This window comes from Chiloscyllium plagiosum, chromosome 6 (genome assembly GCF_004010195.1).
Source record: "Chiloscyllium plagiosum isolate BGI_BamShark_2017 chromosome 6, ASM401019v2, whole genome shotgun sequence".
Lineage (NCBI taxonomy): Eukaryota > Metazoa > Chordata > Chondrichthyes > Orectolobiformes > Hemiscylliidae > Chiloscyllium > Chiloscyllium plagiosum.
Genome location: NC_057715.1, coordinates 50,573,622 through 50,595,692, shown reverse-complemented (window position 1 = coordinate 50,595,692; position 22,071 = coordinate 50,573,622). Strand labels below are relative to the sequence as shown.

General features: G+C 40.4%; 1 protein-coding gene across 2 annotated transcripts; it reads left to right on the top strand.

The window, feature by feature from the left end:
* The first annotated feature begins 783 nt into the window (after positions 1 to 783).
* Positions 784 to 21,988, top strand: med17 (mediator complex subunit 17). 2 transcript variants are annotated; one of them, XM_043691514.1, is made up of 12 exons: positions 784 to 1,138; positions 1,653 to 1,819; positions 2,778 to 2,988; positions 4,134 to 4,270; positions 5,882 to 5,966; positions 12,655 to 12,807; positions 14,642 to 14,772; positions 15,868 to 16,052; positions 18,634 to 18,771; positions 19,082 to 19,199; positions 20,114 to 20,273; positions 21,492 to 21,988. In XM_043691514.1, exons 1-12 carry the CDS (start codon positions 904 to 906, stop codon positions 21,698 to 21,700), a joined length of 1,929 nt encoding a protein of 642 aa, XP_043547449.1. In that variant the 5' UTR covers positions 784 to 903; the 3' UTR covers positions 21,701 to 21,988. The 2 variants fall into 2 exon arrangements, with proteins under 2 accessions (XP_043547449.1, XP_043547451.1); XM_043691516.1 differs by lacking the exon at positions 784 to 1,138 and adding an exon at positions 1,316 to 1,370.
* The last annotated feature ends 83 nt before the right edge of the window (positions 21,989 to 22,071 follow it).

Genomic DNA, 22,071 nt, shown 5'->3' with positions numbered 1-22,071 from the left:
TCGGGCGACTGTCTGTGTGGAGTTTGCACATTTCTCCGCGAATGTGTAGGTTTCCTCCCACAATCCAAAGATGTGCAGGTCAGGTGAACTGGCTATGCTAAATCGCCCAAGGTGTTCAGGGATATGTAGGTCAGGTGCACTAGTTAAGTATCATAGGGTAGGGGAGTGGGTCGGTGTGGACTTACCATCTGTTTCCACACTGTAGGTATCTATGAAAGCTCTTTTTCATTTAGGTCCAGTTTTTAGGACAATGTCCTTACAAACGTAGAAACTCTTTCCATACGTTATTAACTTGGCCCTGGATTCTGGATCAATGAAGCTCCTCGGATGCTGCCTGAACTGCTGAGCTCTTCCAGCACCATTGATCCAGAATCTGGTTTCCAGCATCTGCAGTCATTGTTTTTATCTTATTAACTTGGCCCTGCCTTGCTACACGAAAGAACATCAGTACATTTAGCAAATACTCATTGAAGATCTAGCTATCGGGATTTCTAGTTAAGAAAATCGAGGCTTTGATTAAACAAAGACTGCCGAAAGTATCCGATCACACTCACACGTGAATGACTCGAAGGCCAGAAAATAGTTTTATGCCCAGTTCTGCGGCCCAGCACTCACACACGTAAATACAAAAGCCTTTGTGTTATTCTTCTTTATACATTGACCTAACCACAACACTTCCAAAACAATTTCACCAAAGTCAAGATGAGAGTGAATCTCATACAGCAACTGGTAGTTATCGCCTAAGACCATAAAGCTCCAGTACGTTAGAGAGAAGGAGGTCCTGGGGCGGGAGAGGGCACTGCACATGCGCAGTGCCTGAGGTGACTGGGCCCAGCGCCTGAGGCCGAGGCTGTGCTCGAGCTTGCTTTTAGTTTGTGTGTCGCGCCTCACCGCACCGCGGACATGGCGGCTGGGCCACCTGTCACCATCAGCATCGAGGCGGCCTGTGAAAATCAAGTTCAGGAGGTTGCTCTAGACGGGACCGAGGCCTACGTTCAGCCGCTCTCCATGTCCGAGAATCTGGCCAAATTGGCGCAAAAAATCGACTTTAACCGAAGCGACTCGGAGGGAGAGGAGCAGGATGCCGGGGCCGGGGAGGAGTGGGCTCAGCGGCAGCAGGATAGCGACGACGAGGAGGGTGAGTACGGACTGCGAGAACGCAGGCTCTCCGTCCAGTTTCCTCCGCGCACTTCGATTCTTTGGTGACATTTGGTGTTAATTTTCGCTCGCTCGCTCACTCACTGTCTCTGAGACGTGACATATTTTTGTGACTTTCTGTTCAGTTCAGTATAACCGGACTGCTGTACCCTCACAGGTACCGTATTTGGATGTGACATGAAACAAATAACATCCAAGCTCAACCCTATCAGGTAGATATAAAATAACGATAATATTTGAAAAGAGCAGAGGAATTTATTGTTTCCAGACCAATATTCAATCCCTGATCAAAAGCAGTTTAATGTTATAGTTTTTGTAGAATCATGTGTATAAAAAAATTGCCTGCAGTTTTCCCTATATGACAGCAATTTAGCCATTTACTTAGTAAGTGCTTCCTTTGTAAGCACTACATTTGGGACATCCTAAGGTTGTGAAATGTATGATATAACTCCAAGTTTTTTTTCCATTAATATTTGTATTCTTGTGGCATCTAGCAATACTGAAGTTTCAACCTTCCTTGTGGCCTTGGGATACTGTTAGGAATAACCTAAGAAGCACCCTGACAGAAATGTGTGTACTTTATGATGTACTTAATGTCCTCAAGGAAAAGAAGTACATGGCCTTGGACCCTGTCTCTCAGGACCCACCCCCTTCAAAACAGGTAGGCTCATTGAAAAGCTTATTATTTCTTTCTTCTGTATTGTCTGTGTCTCAATTCTTTACTGGTTTTCAGTTCTGAAAAAAGTTATTCTACCATAAGACTTAGGCACAGATTCAACCCATTGAGTCTGCTTAACCATTCAGTGAGATTATGGCTGATCTGATCATCCTCAACTCCACTTTCCTGCCTTTTCCCTTGACCCTTGATTCCTTTACTGATTAAAAAAGCCATCTTGGCCTTTACCCAGCCTCAACAGCCCTCTGCAGTAAAGAATTCCACAGAGTCATTACTCTCTGAAGGAAGAAAGTCCTTTTTTCCACCTTAAATTTGCAACCACTTATTCAGTGATTATGTATTGTGATCCTTGGCTGTCCCACAAAGGAAAGAAACCTTTTTGCATCTGCCCTGTTAAGCTAATTAAGAATCTTGTATGTTTTAATAAGGTCACCTCTAATTCTTCTATATTCCAAAGAGTACAGCCCCGTCTACTTAATAACTACTTACAAGATATGTAGTGACTGTCTTATATCATCTGAGTGAATCTTCTCTGGACTGTCTCACATGCTAGTATAATGTTTGTTAGAGATAAACATCCTAAAACTGTTCATCATATTCCAGCTGACTAGTGCCTTGTTCAACACAATCTCCCTACTTTTAAACTCCATTCCAGTTGTCATGGTTTCAAAACATTAATTATTTCTCTCTCCACAGATGTTGCCAAACTTACTGAATGATTTTAGCACTTTGTCAATTTATTTTGTATTCCTTCACTCTAAAGTCACTCCAGGTTCCCAGTACTTCTCAATCCGTTTGCTTACAGTTGTACATGTAAACTGTCACACAGTCTGGTCATAAGGGGTGTTTGTCTCTTAATGGGAAGTTCTAGTATGAGTTATTTCTACTTAATGCTTAAGTGCCTCATCCTTGCCTATGTCCTATTTTGCTGTTTTTTTTTCAGGGTTTGCAACTGTGTGGGAAAAAGAAATCCCTAGCAGGAGCTGCTCAAATCCTATTGAAAGGAGCAGAAAGATTAAATAAATCTGTAGCTGAAAATCAAGAGCAAAAACGTCAAAGAGACTTCAATTCAGAGCTGCTCAGAGTACGACAGCACTGGAAACTAAGGAAAGTGGGCGACAAGATCCTTGGGGACTTGAGTTATAGAAGTGCAGGTAGGTAGAATATCAGTGAATGAGTAATTTTTAGGTACTTATTTTTATCTATTCTGTACAGAAAATACTTCAAATTCTCACCTGTGAAATATGTGATAATTCTGAGAACAAGTAAATCTAGAGTGTCATCTTCCCTCAGGTGAGGGCATGTGCTTGAGAAGGTGTGAGATTCATGGTAATATTCAACTAATGCAGGAATTGAACCCATGCTGTTAGCATCACAAAACAACCATCCAGCGAGCTCTGCTAATTGTCCCCGACTGTACATTCACATGTTCCAACTATATGTCAGAAAGTACTTGCTCATTAAGTCAATGAAGTTAATTTCATACAGAGGTGCATGATCACCTGTAGAGCGATCTCCTAATTTGCAGTGTGAAATTTCTGAAAAGCTACCCGATAGCATGTTATGAGATTAAGTGGCCAAAGGGCAATAACAAAACTAAAGTCATTCTTAGGTGACGGGAAACAGTTGTAAAGATAACATTGCAAAACATTAAATCCAGCCCCTGTATGAGAAAATACAAAGTTTCTTTATATTTTGAAATTGATCACTTCTTTGATCTGTGCTCTCCTTTCACCTCTTAACATGTCTCTTCCACTTCCTGTGCAGCTTCTCAATCTTGCTCCAGCCTTTCTGCTAATCCCAGGCAAAAAGGAGAGCCCAGGCTGAGGGTTCTGCATACATACCCACCCACCACACATACTGACCACCTACTCACTGCTCCCAGTTCAGATGTTTACCCCAGCCTTCACCTTCCCTTTCCAGACAACTTGTCAGCATGGCGTTTGCTGATTGTAATATCACTGCACAGAATTAGGCAGAAGCTTCCTGTGACTGTATCTGTGCATGTGTGGCAACCGTTTTCCATTGTGAATAATCACTCTATATTTTGTATTCTAACAAATATGCAAAAATTGCAAATTAATTCCCCCTCCAACCAGGTAATATTAAATATATAATGCAAAAAAACTTTGCAGAGTGTATCTTAAAGATAAATCGTAAATTATATCAGATATAAAGCAAGTATATGTTCCTGTAAACCATATAAAAAAATTTCTTAATTTTCAAAATATGTTGAATTAGTACACCTATGAATGATAATGAAGAATTTTTCAAAAGTCTGAGTTCTTTTTTTGAAAAGGGTCCCTCTTTCCTCACCATGGCACATTTGAAGTAATAAAGAATACCGATCTGGATCCAGATAAGAAAATTCCAGATGATTATTGTCCTCTTGATATATTGATCCCTAGTGATCTGGAGGGATCGGCATATATTAAGGTAAATACAAACTGTTAATGCAAAGTCTAGTTCTGGTTGAACTACAGTTATCTCGTATTAAACATTCAGAAGACTAGCCATTTAGGCTGGTACCATGTATGGAGGGAACTGTATTCAGGAGAGGTTAAGTAAATTGGGCATGTACTCATTTTAAAATGAGAGACAACCTTTTTGCAACATACAAGACTCTTCTAGGATTTGACAGGATAAAGGCATAATCTTGGAGTACAGTGTAATACATTTAAGACAGGGGTGAAATGTAATTTCTTAAGGTTGTGATGCTGTAGAATTCTTTACCACAGCTGATGAGGCTGAGTCATTAAGTTATTTTCAAGGCTGAAGTGGACAGATTTTTAACCTGTAGGGAATTGATGGTTATAGGGAAAGGGCAGGAACATGCGATTGAGGAATACCAACCAGCCGTGATTTCATGGAATGGCAGAGCAGATGCAAACTGAATGGACTACTTCTGGTCTGATCTTCTCGCCATTTGGGCACAGGTGGTATATTGGGGCCGTGTTCCATTTTGTTGAGGGTTGTTTCGTTGCTAGAGACTTCCTGCATGGCCTATGGGGCGTACCTCTTTGACAACCCTAGCTCACATTGAAGTCTACGACAGAGTCTTTTGTTTCCATAATCCAGCTGGCTGATAGACTTAATTTGCACTGGGTAGGTTCAGACAAAAATTGTGCTGTCAAATGGCCTACTTGTACTCTTAATCCTATGTTTTTATGTCCTGTGTTTCTATACTGAACTGAGCTTCTGGCCCTTCTCATCATTACTTTACTTCCCTAACATTGCTCACCTCATCCTACTTTTTAGCTTATTTCCTTATGAAAGACCTAATTCTGCTTTTGTGACCTCCAACCTAGGTTACTCCATTTCTCTCCTGGAAAGCAACTCTTATTCTACACCAACTTGAGCTCATCAAAATTTCTGCTAGCCATATGTTAACTTATTCTCTCAGCTCTGTTTTTGATATCCAGTATTGGTTCCTGATGCAGCAGAGCATTGTTTTAAAATTCTCACCTCTTTTTCAAATCCTTTCACATCAAATCAAAATCTATTTCCTCTCGCCATCAATAATCTCCTCCAGCCTGCCTAGAGTTACGCAACAGCTCTAACCTTTTTCTTGTAGTACCTATTCTCTATCATTGACCTAACCTGTAATCATCAGAGATTTGAGCTCCACAACTCATTTCGTCTATCCCAGCAAATTTAATAGTACTCGTTACAGTGTCAATTTATTATCATTTGTGGTCTTGTGAAATACCATAGATATGTTCTTAGGGTAAAGATGAAATGCTTATTGTAAATTATAGTCCCTGTTTAGATGATGTTGTTTGACTCCCTTGGCTAACTTGTACCGTGAATGTCCATTAATAATGGTTGATATTCACTGAATTAAGAAAATCTTCAGGATTGCATTCTCTTAAATACTTTCTGTAATACATTTTCAAATTTTCAGGTATGAACATTGCATTAAATGTTGCAATTATGCTAATAGCATTTTTCATAGCCTGTTTATAGTAATTTGTATAACATTTCTTATAGTTTACTAATCATGAGTTTTATTAAAGGTTTCTATTTTTAAACCTTTTTTTTTAAAAGGTTTCTATTCAGAAGCAGGCTCATGACATTGGAGATCTTGGCACAGTCAACCTCTTTAGGCGACCTATACAAAAACCCAATTCAGGTACATGGAAGTTCAGAATCAAAAATTGTTTAATATTTAAAATGATTAGAATTGGTTTTGTTCGTTGAACAGGTTTTCTTTCTGCAGACATTTCGTCACCTCATTAGGTGACATTGTCTGTGCACCTGGTGAAGTGCTGGTGGTCTGTTCGACTGGTATTTGTGTCTTGATTTTCTTCATTTAAAGTTGTTCCTTCTTCATATGTGTTGTTTACTGGTTGATTTCATGCTGTTTATAATGAATATTAGAAAATTATGCTGCACAGTGTCTATGATCTGTGATTAGTAGAGCTCCAGAATGTTAATAGAAATTTATTAATGGAGATTTCAGGAGGCCATGCCAGGAGTAGTACCAGGCACAGTTAAAAATGAGCTGTCAACCTGGTGAAGCTACCAAACAGGACTACATTTATGCTGAAAAATGTATTGCTGGAAAATCGCAGCAGGTCAGGCAGCATCCAAGCAGCAGGAGAATCATGCCCGAAACGTCGATTCTCCTCCTTGGATGCTGCCTGACCTGCTGCGCTTTTCCAGCAACACATTTTTCAGCTCTGATCTCCGGCATCTGCAGTCCTCACTTTCTCCTCGGACTACATTTATGCCAAACAGCATAAGCAGCAAGTCTTTTTTTTAGATTTAGATTACTTACAGTGTGGAAACAGGCCCTTCAGCCCAACAAGTCCACACTGATCCGCCGAAGCGTAAACCACCCATTCCCGTACATTTGCCCCTTTACTTAACACTACGGGCAATTTAGCATGGCCAATTCACCTGACGTGCACATCTTTGGACTGTGGGAGGAAACCGGAGCACCCAGAGGAAACCCACGCAGACACGGGGAGAATGTGCAAACTCTACACAGTCAGTCGCCTGAGTCGGGAATTGAACCCGGGTCTCAGGCGCTGTAAAAATGTATTGCTGGAAAATCGCAGCAGGTCAGGCAGCATCCAAGCAGGAGAATCATGCCCGAAACGTCGATTCTCCTGCTCCTTGGATGCTGCCTGACCTGCTGCGCTTTTCCAGCAACACATTTTTCAGCTCTGATCTCCAGCATCTGCAGTCCTCACTTTCTCCTGGGACTGCATTTATGCCAAACAGCATAAGCAGCAAGTTTTTTTTAGATTTAGATTACTTAGTGTGGAAACAGGCCCTTCGGCCCAACAAGTCCACACTGATCCGCCGAAGCGTAACCCACCCATTCCCGTACATTTGCCCCTTTACTTAACACTACGGGCAATTTAGCATGGCCAATTCACCTGACGTGCACATCTTTGGACTGTGGGAGGAAACCGGAGCACCCAGAGGAAACCCACGCAGACACGGGGAGAATGTGCAAACTCTACACAGTCAGTCGCCTGAGTCGGGAATTGAACCCGGGTCTCAGGCGCTGTGAGGCAGCAGTGCTAACCACTGTGCCACCGTGCCACCCAGAATGATAGAGCTCTGCGTTTCAAGAACCATTGGATCAGATCTAAGCTCTGCAGTCCAGCCAGATGAGTGGTATGGACAATTAACCAACTCACAGATGGAGGAGGCTTCACAAATATCCCTATCTGTGATGATGGAAGAGCCCAACACTTCAGTGCAAAAGTCAAGGCTAAAGCATTTGCAGTGGACTTCAGCCTGAATTGCGAAGTGGATCATCCATATTGGCAACCTCAAGTGGTTCCCAAAGTTACAGATACCAGTCTTAATCCAATTTAATTCACTCCAACATGATATGAAGAAACAGTTGGAGGCACTGGATACTGCAAAGGCTATGGGCCCTCCAACATTCTGGCAATGGTACTGAAGACTTGAGCTCCAGAATTTGCTACTCCCCGAGCTAAGCTGTTCCAGTACAATACAATCTACCCAACATTGTAGAAAATTGCCTCTGTTGTCCTGTATGTACAAAGCAGGATAAGTCCAAACCAGCGAATAACTGCCCATCAATTTACTCTGTCATCAATAACGTGTTGGTATATGTCCTCAGTAGTGCTGTTAAGCAGCATCTGTTCACTAATCCCTAGTCTGGGTTCTGCAAGGATCATAAGACCATAAGACATAGGAGCGGAAGTAAGGCCATTCGGCCCATCGAGTCCACTCCGCCATTCAATCATGGCTGATGGGCATTTCAACTCCACTTATCCGCATTCTCCCCGTAGCCCTTAATTCCTTGTGACATCAAGAATTTATCAATTTCTGCCTTGAGCGGGTAAATGGAGTTGAAATGCCCATCAGCCATGATTGAATGGCGGAGTGGACTCGATGGGCCGAATGGCCTTACTTCCGCTCCTATGTCTTATAGTCTTATGGTCTTATTTCAGGAGTGCACCTCACCAATCCCCTCCTAAAAGTACGCTCAGAGCAGGGGCATGACACACAGTCCAATGTTTCAGGCCAATGACACTTTGTGAAGGTCAGTATTCTTCGCTGTGATTATCATTTCCCTCTCTTATTCTGGTCAGTTTGATTGCTGTTTCCCTTCTAAACCACTAAAACCACTTTCGCAATCATGTTGCTTTTCTCTGAAAACATTCTCAATATTCCTGGAACAGATTAAGAGGTTTTAAATAAATTTGAAAATGGGTTAATTGACCCTGAATTTGATTCTCAGGTGAATATACCATTTCCATCCACTTTCTAATCAACATTGTGATTTCTTAGAGGGAGTCCGTCAATTCTTGACAAGATTTGGAAGAACCGATGTTGGACTGAGGTGGACAAAGTTAAAAATCACACAACACCAGGTTATAGTCCAACGGGTTTCTTTGGAAGCACTAGCTTTCAGAGCATTGTTCCTTCATCAGGTTGCTAATGCAGCAGGATCATGGACACAGATTTTATAGTAAAAGATCAATGTGTCATACAACTGATATGATGTATTGAACAAACCTAGATTGCTGTTAAGTCTTTAATCACTGAGAATGGGGTTGCAGGTTTTGATTGATTAATGTAGGAGGGAAGTCTAGGTAACCCGCATCCACTGGGTTTCCCCGGTCTAACCTACTTGTCGCCTCTTCAAAGAACTCCAACAGGTTTGTCAGGCACGACCTCCCCTTACTAAATCCATGTTGACTTGTTCTAATCCGACCCTGCTCTTCCAAGAATTTAGAAACCTCATCCTTAATGATGGATTCTAGAATTTTACCAACAACCAAGGTTAGGCAAATTGGCCTGTAATTTTCCATCTTTTGCCTTGATCCTTTCTTGAACAAGGGGGTTACAACAGCGACCTTCCAATCATCTGGGACTTTCCTGGACTCCAGTGACTTTTGAAAAATCTCAACCGCTATTTCCTCAGCCACCTCCCTCAGAACTCTAGGATGTAACCCATCAGGGCCAGGAGATTTATCAATTTTAAGACCTTTTAGCTTTTCTAGCACTTTCTCTTTTGTAATGGCAACCATACTCAACTCAGCCCCCTGACTCCCTTTAATTGTTGGGATATTACTCATGTCTTCCACTGTGACCTGATCTCCTGACCTCGTTTACAGCCTTTGTTCAAATGTGGACAAAAGAGCTCAATTCCAGAGGTGAGTTGAGTGACAGATCTTGACATCAGGCTGCATTTGACTGAGTGTGGCATCAAGGAGATTCTAGTACAACTGGAATCAGTAGGTGTTAGAGGGCAAACTCTCCTCTGATTGGAGTCATATATGGCACATAGGAAAAAAGCTATAGTTGTTGGAGGTCAGTCATCTTAGCTTCGGGACATCTCTGCAGGGTAATGTCCCAGTCATCTTCAGCTGCTTCATCAACGACCTTCCCTCCATCATAAATCAGAAGTGGGAATGTTCACTGTGCAATGTTCTGCACCATTCATGACTTATGATACCGAAACAATCCATGTTCAAATGTAACAAGTTCTGGACAGTATCCAAGCTTGGGTTGACAAGTTGTAAGTAACGATCATGCCACACAAATGACAGGCAATGACCGTATTCAATAAGTGACGATCTATTCACTGGTGTCGCTGCAGCTGAATCCCCCACTATCAGCATCCTGGGAGTTACTATTGACCAACTCAATTTGACATCCCCGCCCCCTGCCTGTCATGTAAACAGAGTGGCTACAAGAGCAGGTCAGAGGGTGGGAATACTGCAGCGAGTGACTAGCATAGTGTTTCCCCAAAGCCTGTCCACTATCTACAAGGCACAGATCAGGAGTGTGTTGGAATACTCCCCACTTGTCTGGATGAGTGTGGCTCCAACAACTCGAGCTTGATGCCATCCAGGACACAAGTCTGTTTGATTGGCACCACATCCACAGGCATCCACTGCCTCCACCACTGATGCTCAGTAGCAGCAGTATGTAGTGTATCTTCAATTTGCACTGCAGAACTTCACCACAGATCCTTAGACAGCACCTTCCAAACCCACAATGACTTCTGTGTTGAAGTAGATGTCCAGCAAAGTTCTTATGCCTCACGTTTTTTGTTTTAGCTTCAGAACAAGCTTTTCCTGTACCTATGCTTATAATGTAAGCTAGGACCTTAATGACAAGTTCTAATTAGTCTGTTTTAGAATGCACTTTTAAAGTAATTCCAAGAAATAACTAACTATATTAACTTAAGTGTTAATTGGTAATCTTTAAAGTAGTTACCATATGTCCAAGCTTAATACCAAAATTGAGTACAATTAATTTGATTAATCATATTTCAGTAGCTCCCAAGTTTCAGTTTTTCACAAACAAAAGCTATTTGAGAGATATTACTGAGACTTTTGAGTTTCTAATCCTGTTTCTTCATTCCCCATTCCTTAATCAAAACTAAAGACAATTCTGGGCTATTGTTCAATATCCACTACCACTTGTCTGACATTTATGCAGTGTTGCAGATTAATTCTAATGGAAAGCTTGGACTATTTAACTTGCAATTGCTGATCCCTTTAAAAAAAACTGAGTTTGTAATTTGTAAATCTACAGCATTTTGCCAGCTAGTTTCTTTAAGAAGTAGAGGCTAAAAGAAAAGGAAAGGAAAAGCAGGTGTTTCTGCAGGTGTTGACAGAGTAATCCCGCTATCTATTTGATTACTATGAAATATAGGTGATATTAAACTCATGGTGCGGAGGAGGGCACATGTCATTATATATAGACCAACATGCCTACAAGGAGGGAGAATCAAATCTCCGGCCACAGGTAACCAGTGTGTTGGCCCTGTGGTAGTTGCAGGCACCCTTGCAACAGATGGTACACCTCTATTTGATTCTCTGTTGGCTTGATACTTGACAATTTAGTACCCTTTAATTATGGACTGCTGTGCTCACCAACCAGCCTTTTGTTAGTTATTATTTTTCCTAGTATGCTTGGTTTCATCTATTTGCAAAAGCATGATAGAGTCATAGAATCACAGAATCATAGAGATGTACAGAACGGAAACAGACCCTTCGGTTCAACTTGTCCATGCCAACCAGATATCCCAAACCAATCTAGTCCCACCTGCCAGCACTTGGCTTATATCCCTCCAAACCGTCCTTATTCATATACCCATTCAGATGCCTTTTAAATGTTGGAATTGTCCTAACTTCTACCACTTCCTCTGGCAGCTCTTTCCATACACATACCATCCTCTGTGTGAAAATGTTTCCTCTCCGGTCTCTTTTATATCTTCCCCTCTCAACCTAAACCAATGCCCTCTAGTTCTAGACTCCCCCAACCCCAGGGAAAAGATTTTGTCTATTTATCCTATCCATGCCCCCCCCCATGATTTTATAAACCTCTATAAGGTCATTCCTCAGCCTCCACTGCAAGTCTGTTCAGCAACACTCCCTAGGACCTTACTATTAAGTGTATAAATGTGACTAAGATTTGCTTTCACAAAATGCAGCACCTCGCATTTATCTAAATCAAACTCCACCTACCACTTAGTCCATTGGCCCATCTGATCAAGATCCCGTTGTAATCTGAGGTAACCTTCACTGTCCACTACACCTCCAATTTTGGTGTCATCTGCAAACTTATTAGCCATACCTCTTATGATATGCTACAGTCAGTTATTTGATGGAACGTGGTCAGATATTGGCAGATGTCTGTGATGCCAAACATATTGTCTGAAATTCTGTTCAATGTAGAAGGGGCTACGTGCAGTAATTATCTGGCAGTACAAGATTAGAGTCATTGTTAGAAGCTTACATGGACGTGCACTTGCCTGTGAATGGGGACAGAACATGTTTTATGCGTGCTTCAGGAATAGTCCTCCTTTTCAAATGTTTCTGGTAGATTTTCACTGAAAAGTCCATTGCAGCAAGTAATAATATTCTCTCCCTCTTTCTTTAAATTAGCCATGATTATTCAGTTGTTATTAAAGATTAGAACATTACAGCGCAATACAGGACCTTCGGCCTTCGATGTTTTGTACAGCTGCAGCATAACCTCCATGCTTCCGGAACTTGATCCCTCTGTTAATAAAAGCTAAAACACTATGTCTTCTTAACAACCCTGTCAACCTGGGTGGCAACTTTCAAGGATCTGTGTACCTGGACACCGAGATCTCTCTGCTCGTCTACACTACCAAGAATTAGCCCAGTACTTTGCATTCCGGTTACTCCGATCAAAGTGAAGGAAGGAAAACTATTTTTCGCATCTATAATACAGTGAAGGACCAAGTTGAACTTGTATAATTATGACGTTATGTCAACATTTTGACAGTGATTAATCTTAAAATAAATATTTTGACAAGTTGTTCTTAAACTATGGGTCATTTTCAGGTACAGCACACTGGCAGACAAAGTTAGAAGCTGCACAGAATGTTCTTTTGTGTAAAGAAATCTTTGCACAGTTGTCACGTGAAGCAGTACAGATTAAATCACAGATACCTCACATTGTGGTGAAAAATCAGATCATCTCTCAACCATTTCCAGGTAAGGAATAAAAATCGAAATTGCTTAAAGCTCAGCAGTTCTGTCAGCATCTTTGGAGAGAAATCAGTTAACGCTTCGAGTCTAGTGACCCTCCCTCAGAACTGATTTCAGGTAAAGAATGTTGCTTTTGTTTTGTTGTTCTTGTTTTCAGTGCCATGTACTATGTATTAGATTAGATTAGATTACCTACAGTGTGGAAACAGGCCCTTCGGCCCAACAAGTCCACACCGACTCTCCGAGGAGCTAACCCCCCCCAGACCCATTCTCTACATTCACCCCTGACTAATGCACCTAACATTATGGGCAATTTTAGCATGGCCAGTTCACCTAACCTGCACATCTTTGGACTGTGGGAGGAAACCGGAGCACCCGGAGGAAACCCACGTCGACACTGGGAGAATGTGCAAACTCCATACAGACAGTTGCCCATGGTGGGAATTGAACCTGGGTATTATTTTTATGGTTTTATTTGCAACAAAAGTGCAAGACCTTGGACCATTATAACATTTATTGTTAGTTAATTTGTCTTCAGATATTTTTATACTTCAGTATTGCTCAGTCTGATTGAATGTTTTCATTTTCTGCTAATGTTTTTTTCCAAATGAGTGACAAATAATTTATTAATTAATTGTACTTAGTTTTTTAGATTAGATTACATTACAGTGTGGAAACAGGCCCTTCGGCCCAACAAGTCCACACCGACCCGCCGAAGCGCAACCCACCCATACCCCTATATTTACCCATTACCTAACTCTACGGGCAATTTAACATGGTCAATTCACCTGACTTGCACATCTTTGGATTGTGGGAGGAAACCGGAGCACCCGGAGGAAACCCACGCAGACACGGGGAGAATGTGCAAACTCCACACAGTCAGTCGCCTGAGGTGGGAATTGAACCCGGGTCTCAGGTGCTGTGAGGCAGCAGTGCTAACCACTGTGCCACCGTGCCACCCACATGGTGGAATTGCAATAATTTCTGCATTGTTAACTTGAGTTGGTCAGCCTGTCCATTCACACAATTGATTTTCTTTTTCAGACTTAAGTTTCTAATGTGTTGTCACATAGAAAGCTTTAAGTGAAAACAAGCCAGATTGCAAAAGCTGACAGCAGTTGTTGAACTTTATATATAGTAGAATAAAGAGAACATATGCAAAACATTGTACACAGAGCTCTCCTTCTTTAAATTATTTTCTTCTGACATTAAAATGATTGGTGCTGTATAAACCATCTTGGTTTTTGAAGATTGTTTAAGGAATTATGCAGAATTCTTTCTGTTTTCATAAATCATTATTTAATGCTCAAAATAAAAAAGATCAATTTGTTGAAACTTGTATTCCTTTTAAATTTCTTCAGATATCTATTTTTTCATGGATGTATAAAGCAAGATATTCTCGGAATGATCTGAATATCCACAATTTGTAGTGCAGCAGTGTTCTGAAGGTTCTCTTAAATTTGCCAGGCTTTCCTGCTTAGATCTCATTGAATGACGGAGAAGTCCCAATGGGCCAAAAGGACTGTTCCTGTATCTTGTAGTCTTATGGTCTATAAATTGAACAAGATATCTCTTCTGCATGGCTGTTGGACAAATTGTAGAAACTGTACTCTTCTGCAGTCCTTGCATTACTAAATATTTGTTATTAATTTTCTTCATAACATGATCGTTTAGTAGAATATGATCAAAGCAATAATAGTCTTTCTCTGGTCTGAAGTGCTTTTGAGGAATGTTATTTAGTTTGTACTCTAACTACTAAAAGATGACATGGTAATAAGTGTAAAAGCCTCATTTTGGTACTGTATACATTATCATCAATTCATGTCTTGACATGTTTCAGGTTTGCAGTTATCCATTTCTTTGTGCCACTTTGTGAATGATAAAAAAGCACAGAAAATGCCTTCTGAGAAGCATAGGTCTGACGACCATCTGTATGTGCTGGAACACAATCTTCACCAATTAATTAGAGAGGTATTGAACTTTGAAAACCTTTAACTGTTGCTTTTACAACACACCAATAATGTGACCAACAGCTGCAGTGCATTCACCTTTAAAGTAGATATGCATCTCAGGGTGCTTAGCAAAAGTAGAATCAGGCAAAAATTAATATTTGAACTGAAGTATTGGTCATATCTGGGATTATACAGTGCTTTGTGAAGTGATTTGAATAAGATCTTAAAGGTGGACAGGGTTAAGAACTTTCTGGTTGAAGGAGGTTTGTTCCCACAAAGTATATGGTTCTGCTGGAGTATTGAGTACCAGAAATGCCTTTCTGAGAGGTGTGAATGCCAACAGTAGGAATAGTAGAAATTTATCCAGGTTATTCCTGATGAAGGGCTTTTGCCCGAAACGTCGATTTTGCCTGTCCTTGGATGCTGCCTGAATTGCTGTGCTCTTCCAGCACCACTGATCCAGAAACAGTAGGAATAGGTTTGATCCATCAGCTTGTAGGCTGTGAATCAAGGATGCTACTATGCTGGATTCAGAAGATTGCAGCCATGTTTTCCCTTCAAGCAGTGTTTGTATATTAGGTTGAAATGGTGCTGTCCAAATGGTATTTTTGCAATCAAGTGAACGTAGAGATCAGAATCTGCTGTATTATTGGTAATTCAATTTCAGGCCCCAAAATGCATTTTTGATCAGAGTTAAGGATCTTATGCTTATTCCTTCCCCAGCTTTCAACCCACATGATTTTGATCCTCAACTTTTTAATTTAAGATGAGTGAAATTTAATCTTTCAGTCTCCCCCTAACTGTAGTTGCATCCTGTAGGTTATTGAAAGCTACGTAAGTATCCCTGTTGTAATAACTGTCAATTATACTTCCCATCCAAGGCACTATCCACAATTGGATGTACTTCTTCTCCCTACCTACGTATATCCAACATTGATCTGAGTTTTGACTCCTTACTACTTCGTCCCTCTGCACTCTTCACCCCTCCTATTCCTCTCCTTAGCCCTTTTCAGTTTTTTTTGTCAAACAATATTTGATCTGAGTCTCATTGCTCTTGAAATGCATGTGCAACGCCAGCATGTACCACTGAATTTTTTTATTGCTTATCTTTCAGTTCCATAAACAAACTTTGAATTCTTCAGTGATGCCTCACCCAGCAACTGCACCTTTTGGGCTGAAAAGAATGAGATTAGCAGGACCTCAGGCATACGACAAAGGAGAGATCAATGCTTTGCAGCAGAATGAAGGGTTACTGGAGAAGATAATCAAACAGGCTAAGCATATCTTTTTGAGACGTAGGTAAGCAATGCTGGAGTGAATTGCGCAGGTAGGAAACCAATATTATCAGTAAATGTCAGGAACGGGAAATTTTGCAATTACGTACAATTGTGGAGTCAAACAGTATGGAAACCTTCGGGCCAACCACGTTCCCAAACTAATCTAGTCCTTGCGCTTGGCCTATATCTTTCAAACCTTTCCTCTTCATGAACTTATCCAAATGTCTTTTACATGTTGTAACTATACCTGCGTCCACCACTTTGTCTGGCAGTTCATTCTACACATGAGCTCGTTTTTTAAAAAAAAAAGTTGCCCCTCATGTCTTTTTAAAACTTTTTCTCCTCTTGCATTTAAAAATATGCCCCCTAAATTTGAACTCAACCACCCTAGGAAAAAGACCCTTGTCATTCACCTTATCTGTGCCACTCATGGTTTTCTAAGTCTCAATAAGGATTCCTCCTAAGTACCTACGTTCCAGTGAAAAAGGTTCCAGCCTTTTATATCTCAAACTGTCCATTCTTGGAAACATCCTGGTATTTTTTTTTCTGAACCCCCTCCAGTTTAATATTATCCTTCCTACAACAGAGTGACCAGTACTGCACACGGTACTTCAAAAGAGACCTCATCATCATCCTGTACAACCACAATATGATATCCCAACTCCAATACTCAAACGACTGAGCAATGAAGGCAAGCCAGTTAAACATGTTCTTAACAGTCCTGTCTACCTGTGATGCAAATTTCAAAGAATTATGTACCTGTACCTGAACCCCAAGCTCTACCGTTAATAGAATAAGTCCTGTACTTGTTTGTAAAACCAAAGTGCAATACCTCACATTTATCCAAATTAAATTTTATTCGCCACACTTCAGCCCATTGAGTCAATTGATCAATATCTCTTTGTAATCTTAGATAACCTTCTTCACTGTCCACTATACCACCAATTTTGGTGTCATCCATAAATTTGCTAACCATATATTCTTATCCAAATAATTTATATAAATTACTAATAAAAGTGGGCCTAGTACCGAACCCTGTTGCACTCCGCTGGTCACCAGCATCCAGTCCAAAAAACAACCCTCCACCACCACCCTTTGTCTCCTACCATAAAGCCAATTTTGTATCACCCTGAATCCCAATCCCATGTGATCTAACTTTACTTATTACTCTACCATCTGGAATCTTGTCAAAGCTTTACTGAATTCTAAGTAAAGAGAGTTTTTGCTCTGCTCTCATCAGTATTTTTGGTTTATTCATTGAAAAACTCAATCAAGCTGAAGAGATACCATTTTCCTTGCTCAAAAAATGCTCACTGTCCCTAATCAATCCTTGCCTCTCCAAATGCATGTAAATCCTTTCAGAACCACCTCCAACAACTTACTCACCATGAATGTCAGATTCACAGGTCTGCAGTTTCTAGGATCTTATCTAGAGCCTTTCTTTAAAATAAAGCACAACATTAGCCACCCACTAGCACCCATATTTATAGATGATACAGATATTTCTGCTAGGGTCTCCATAATTTCCTCCCTAACTTCCTGAAATACATTTCATCATGTCCTGGAGATTTATCTACCTTCATGTTTTCTAGGACCTCCAGCACTTCCTCTTCTATAATGTGAGTTGTTCTCAAAACATTAATATTTATTTCTTTGAATTCTCTAGCCTCCATTTCTTCCTCAACAGCAAAAGCTTATGCAGAATATTCATCTACTATCTCTCCCATTTTCTGAGGTGCCAAACAAAGACAACCTCAATGATCAACTCTCTCCCTGGTTGCTCTCTTGCTCTTAATGCAATTTTAGAATTTTTTCTCGAGTATCTTTTAACGTTATTTGCCAAGACTATATCATTCCCTCTCTGCCTTCCTTATTTCCTCCTCAAGAATGCTTCACTCTTTTTATACTCTTCAAGGAATTCATTTGATCCCAGTTGTTTATCTAATGACTTTTTTTATTCTTGACTAGAACCTCAATATCTTTAATCCTCCAATGTTGTCTAATATTACCAGCCTTACCTTTACCTCTAACAGGAGCATAATACCTCTTAACTATCTTTATCACATCTTTAAAAGCCTCCCATTTGTCAGTCATCCCTTTACCTGCAAACCCTTTACTTCAGTCAACTTTTGAAAGTTCTTGGTTTCATACCCTTAAAATTTGTCTTACTCCATTTAAGACTTTAACTTTTAAGAAAGACCTATCCTTTTCCATAACTGTTTTAAAAGTAATAGTATCATGATCATTCATCTCAGTGTTCCCCCAGTAACACTTTAGTCACGAGCACTGCCTTATTTCCCTTCTTTCATAGGAACATTTACGTATTGATTTAAAAAATTCTTTAACACGTTTAACAAATTCTTCACCATCCACATCTTTAAAACAATGGCAGTTCAAGTCAATGTTTGGATAATTAAAGTCCCCTACTATTTCATTGAGGGTCGAAGGACTTGTACTGCGTTGTAACATTCTGTGTTCTGTATAAGAGCAGGATTAGGCCATATGACCTGTTGAGTCTTCTCTGCCATTTGATCATGGCTGATATTCGTTGTTAGATTGATGTAGCGATCTAACAAAGAAAATGTGTATGCTTTTAATTTTAGAACTGCCTGGACAATTGACAGCTTAGCCAGTCGTATTGAAGACCCACAGATACAAGCTCATTGGTCAAACATTAATGATGTATATGAATCTAGTGTCAAAGTCTTAATAACCTCTCAAGGCTATGAGCAGATTTGCAAGTGAGTACTGATGACGTAGATGGAATATTAAAAGTTACTCTGCATTTTTCAAACCACTGTTCCCAACTTTTGTTTTTGTAAAGTTTCCTTTTCACACTTTCTGTATAAGGGTCTATACACCAGGATTGATGTATGTGCTATTTGATGGAAACCAATTCATTGTTAATTCCCTTTCACTGTTCTTTGGTTTTAATATGTAGCTTTTGGCAAGAAATATTTTGATTAGGTTACTTAATGAAACTCTATAGCCTCCATTAAGTATAGCACTTTCATTTTGCTGTTTTTCTTTTTTGCTCCTTCATCCCTTCAGATCAATTCAGCTACAGTTGAACATTGGTGTTGAACAGATTAAGGTGGTGCACAGAGATGGGCGAGTAATTACACTTTCCCACCAGGAACAAGAATTGCAAGACTTCCTGCTATCTCAGGTATCTAGATAAAGGAAACAATATGATGGGAATCAGTTAAATATTAGCAGAGTCATAAATAAACAAGTCCTGGTAAATGGAATAAATTACTCCTTTAAATGGTTGTTTTAAAACATTTGTGGGCGGCACGGTGGCACAGTGGTTAGCACTGTTGCCTCGCAGCGCCGGAGACCCGGGTTCAATTCCCGCCTCAGGCGACTGACTGTGTGGAGTTTGCACGTTCTCCCCGTGTCTGCGTGGGTTTCCTCCGGGTGCTCCGGTTTCCTCCCACAGTCCAAAGATGTGCAGGGCCAGGTGAATTGACCATGCGAAATTGCCCGTAGTGTTAGGTAAGGGGTAAATGTAGGGGTAGGGGTATGGGTGGGTTCGCTTCGGCGGGTCGGCGTGGACTTGTTGGGCCGAAGGGCCTGTTTCCACACTGTAATGTAATCTAATCTAATTGTGCAATGTTAAAGATATTTAATGTTATTTTGTTTGGCAGTGTGTTCTATGCTGATCAAGATGCCTTTCAGATTTTTGTCGAAGATGGGAAAATATTTTCTATGCCATATAGTTGCTTATCTGCATAGTCCTTAATTCCACAACACTTAAAGTACTTCACCCGAAATTGAAAATTTATATGGTAAATCCCTCTTCCATCATTTTGAGAACTAAGTGTATGATGTACCAACAGTATCAAATTCTCTCATCTTTGGTGAAATGCCTTGAGTTCACTCCTCTAATGTCAATTTTACTTTGTCATTTATTGCAGTTTCTAAATTTTAAAGCACTGACTTGCTGCCTTTTTAAATAGGGGTTTCATAGAGCACAGTACTTGTATGTTTTGTTTCACATATTGTACTTGTCAATACAAGTACAATGTCTGGGTAATCAATTGCTTTAAAGTATGATTCTCAGCTTTTGGTGTCTAACAGATGTCGCAGCATCAGGTACATGCAGTTCAGCAGTTGGCCAAAGTAATGGGTTGGCATCTATTGAGCTTCAGCAACCATGTGGGCCTGGGTCGAGTGGAGAGTATTGGAAATGCTTCAGCAGTAACTGTGGCTTCACCCAATGGCGAGTATTCAATATCAGGTAAGCTTTTCCTAATAATTTCCTACACAGTGAATGGTGAATTAACTTCTCAGTGCCAATCTCAATACCTTTGCCACTTGTATATTTTGTGTAAAGCTCAATGTATTCTTGTCTTAATTTTACTTTCATATACACAGTGGTAGGGAGAAAATGAGGACTGCAGATGCTGGAGATCAGACTTGAGAGTGTGATGCTGGAAAGACAGAGGGTCAGGCAACGTCCGAGGAGCAGGAGAATAGACTTGTTGGGCATAAGCCCTTCATCAGGAATGAGGCTTGTGGGCTGGAGGGCTGAGAGATAAATGGGAGGCGGGTAGGGGGGAAGGTAGCTGAGAATGTGATAGGTTGGAGAGGCAGGTGGAGGGGATAGATGGGAAAGGCGATGGACAGGTGAAGAGGGCAGTTAGAGGCTTGGGACTGGGATAATGTGGGTGGAGGGGAAATGAGGAAACTGGTGATAACCACATAAATTCCGAGTGGTTGCAGGATCCCAAGGCAGAAAATGAGGTTTTTTTTTTTCTCCACGTGTCAGGTAGTAAGGGTTTGGCAATGGAGGAGGCCCAGTACCTGCATGTTCTTGGCAGAGCGGAAGGGGGAGTTGAAGTGTTCAGCCATGGGGCTGTGGGGTTGGTTAGTGCACGTGTCCCAGAAATGTTCTCTGAAACGATCCACAAGCTGGTATCCTGTCTCCCTGATGTAGAGGAGATCCAATGTGGTGGATTCTCCTGCTTCTCGGATGCGGGCTGACCTGCTGAGTCTTTCCAGCACCACACTTTTGACTATACATAATGGCAGTTAGAAGATGATGAGCATTGTCATGGCTGATGGTCAGAAACTGGTTGTTGAACGAGTAATAATAGATTAGACACACTTTCTTCAATGATACAAATTCATGTTTCTTATTACATGTTTTAAATTACTTCAAATAAATAATTTTTACTGAAAATCGTTATCTTCATGTGAGTGCAAAATTAATAGCTTTTGATTTTTAAAAAATATTGCTGATACTCCAGTTCTACTTTGACCAAGTTCTGTAATCCTAAATGACAAATTATTGGTAATTGCATTTCGCATAACATACCAGCTAAAGGTTTTTTATCTGTTGGAAGATAGTTCAGCTGTTGGTGAATAAGCAGTATTTTTAAAATAGCCCTAATTCTGTTGTATTTACAATCATGGGGAATTTTACAAATAATCCTTGCCTTTCTTTTCATTACAGTACGAAATGGACCTGAAAGTGGCTGTAAGGTGGTGGTCCAGTTTCCAAGAAGTCAATGCAAAGACCTTCCCAAGAGTGATGTGTTACAAGACAACAAATGGAATCATCTTCGAGGGCCATATAAGGAAGTATTGTGGAATAAAATGGAAGGGCGCAATTTTGTGTATAAAATGGAACTCTTAATGGCAGCTCTTGCTCCATGCCCATAATTGGCTTTTGTATGATTTCGTACCCTTCTGCATATATTTAGAACTTTCTCCAGATAATCTTGCTGAATATTGAGTGATTAGATATAAATTAAAACTTAGACATTTGGTACAGTAAACAAAATATTGTTTTTATCAAGAAATGCTAGTGAATTATTTGACAGCTTCCTAACATTGTACATATTGGTAATTAAATGTTGATTTGCTGTGATGTTATATATAATTTTTCACTTTTGTATAAAAGTTTCTTATCTGTAAATAAAATGTCTCCATTATAATTTCTCCCCTTAATCCAAAGATGTCCTGAATCTTAGTGCCCTCAGACCTGAAATGTTTAAAACACTTCAGTATCTTTAATCATGACAACAGTATTC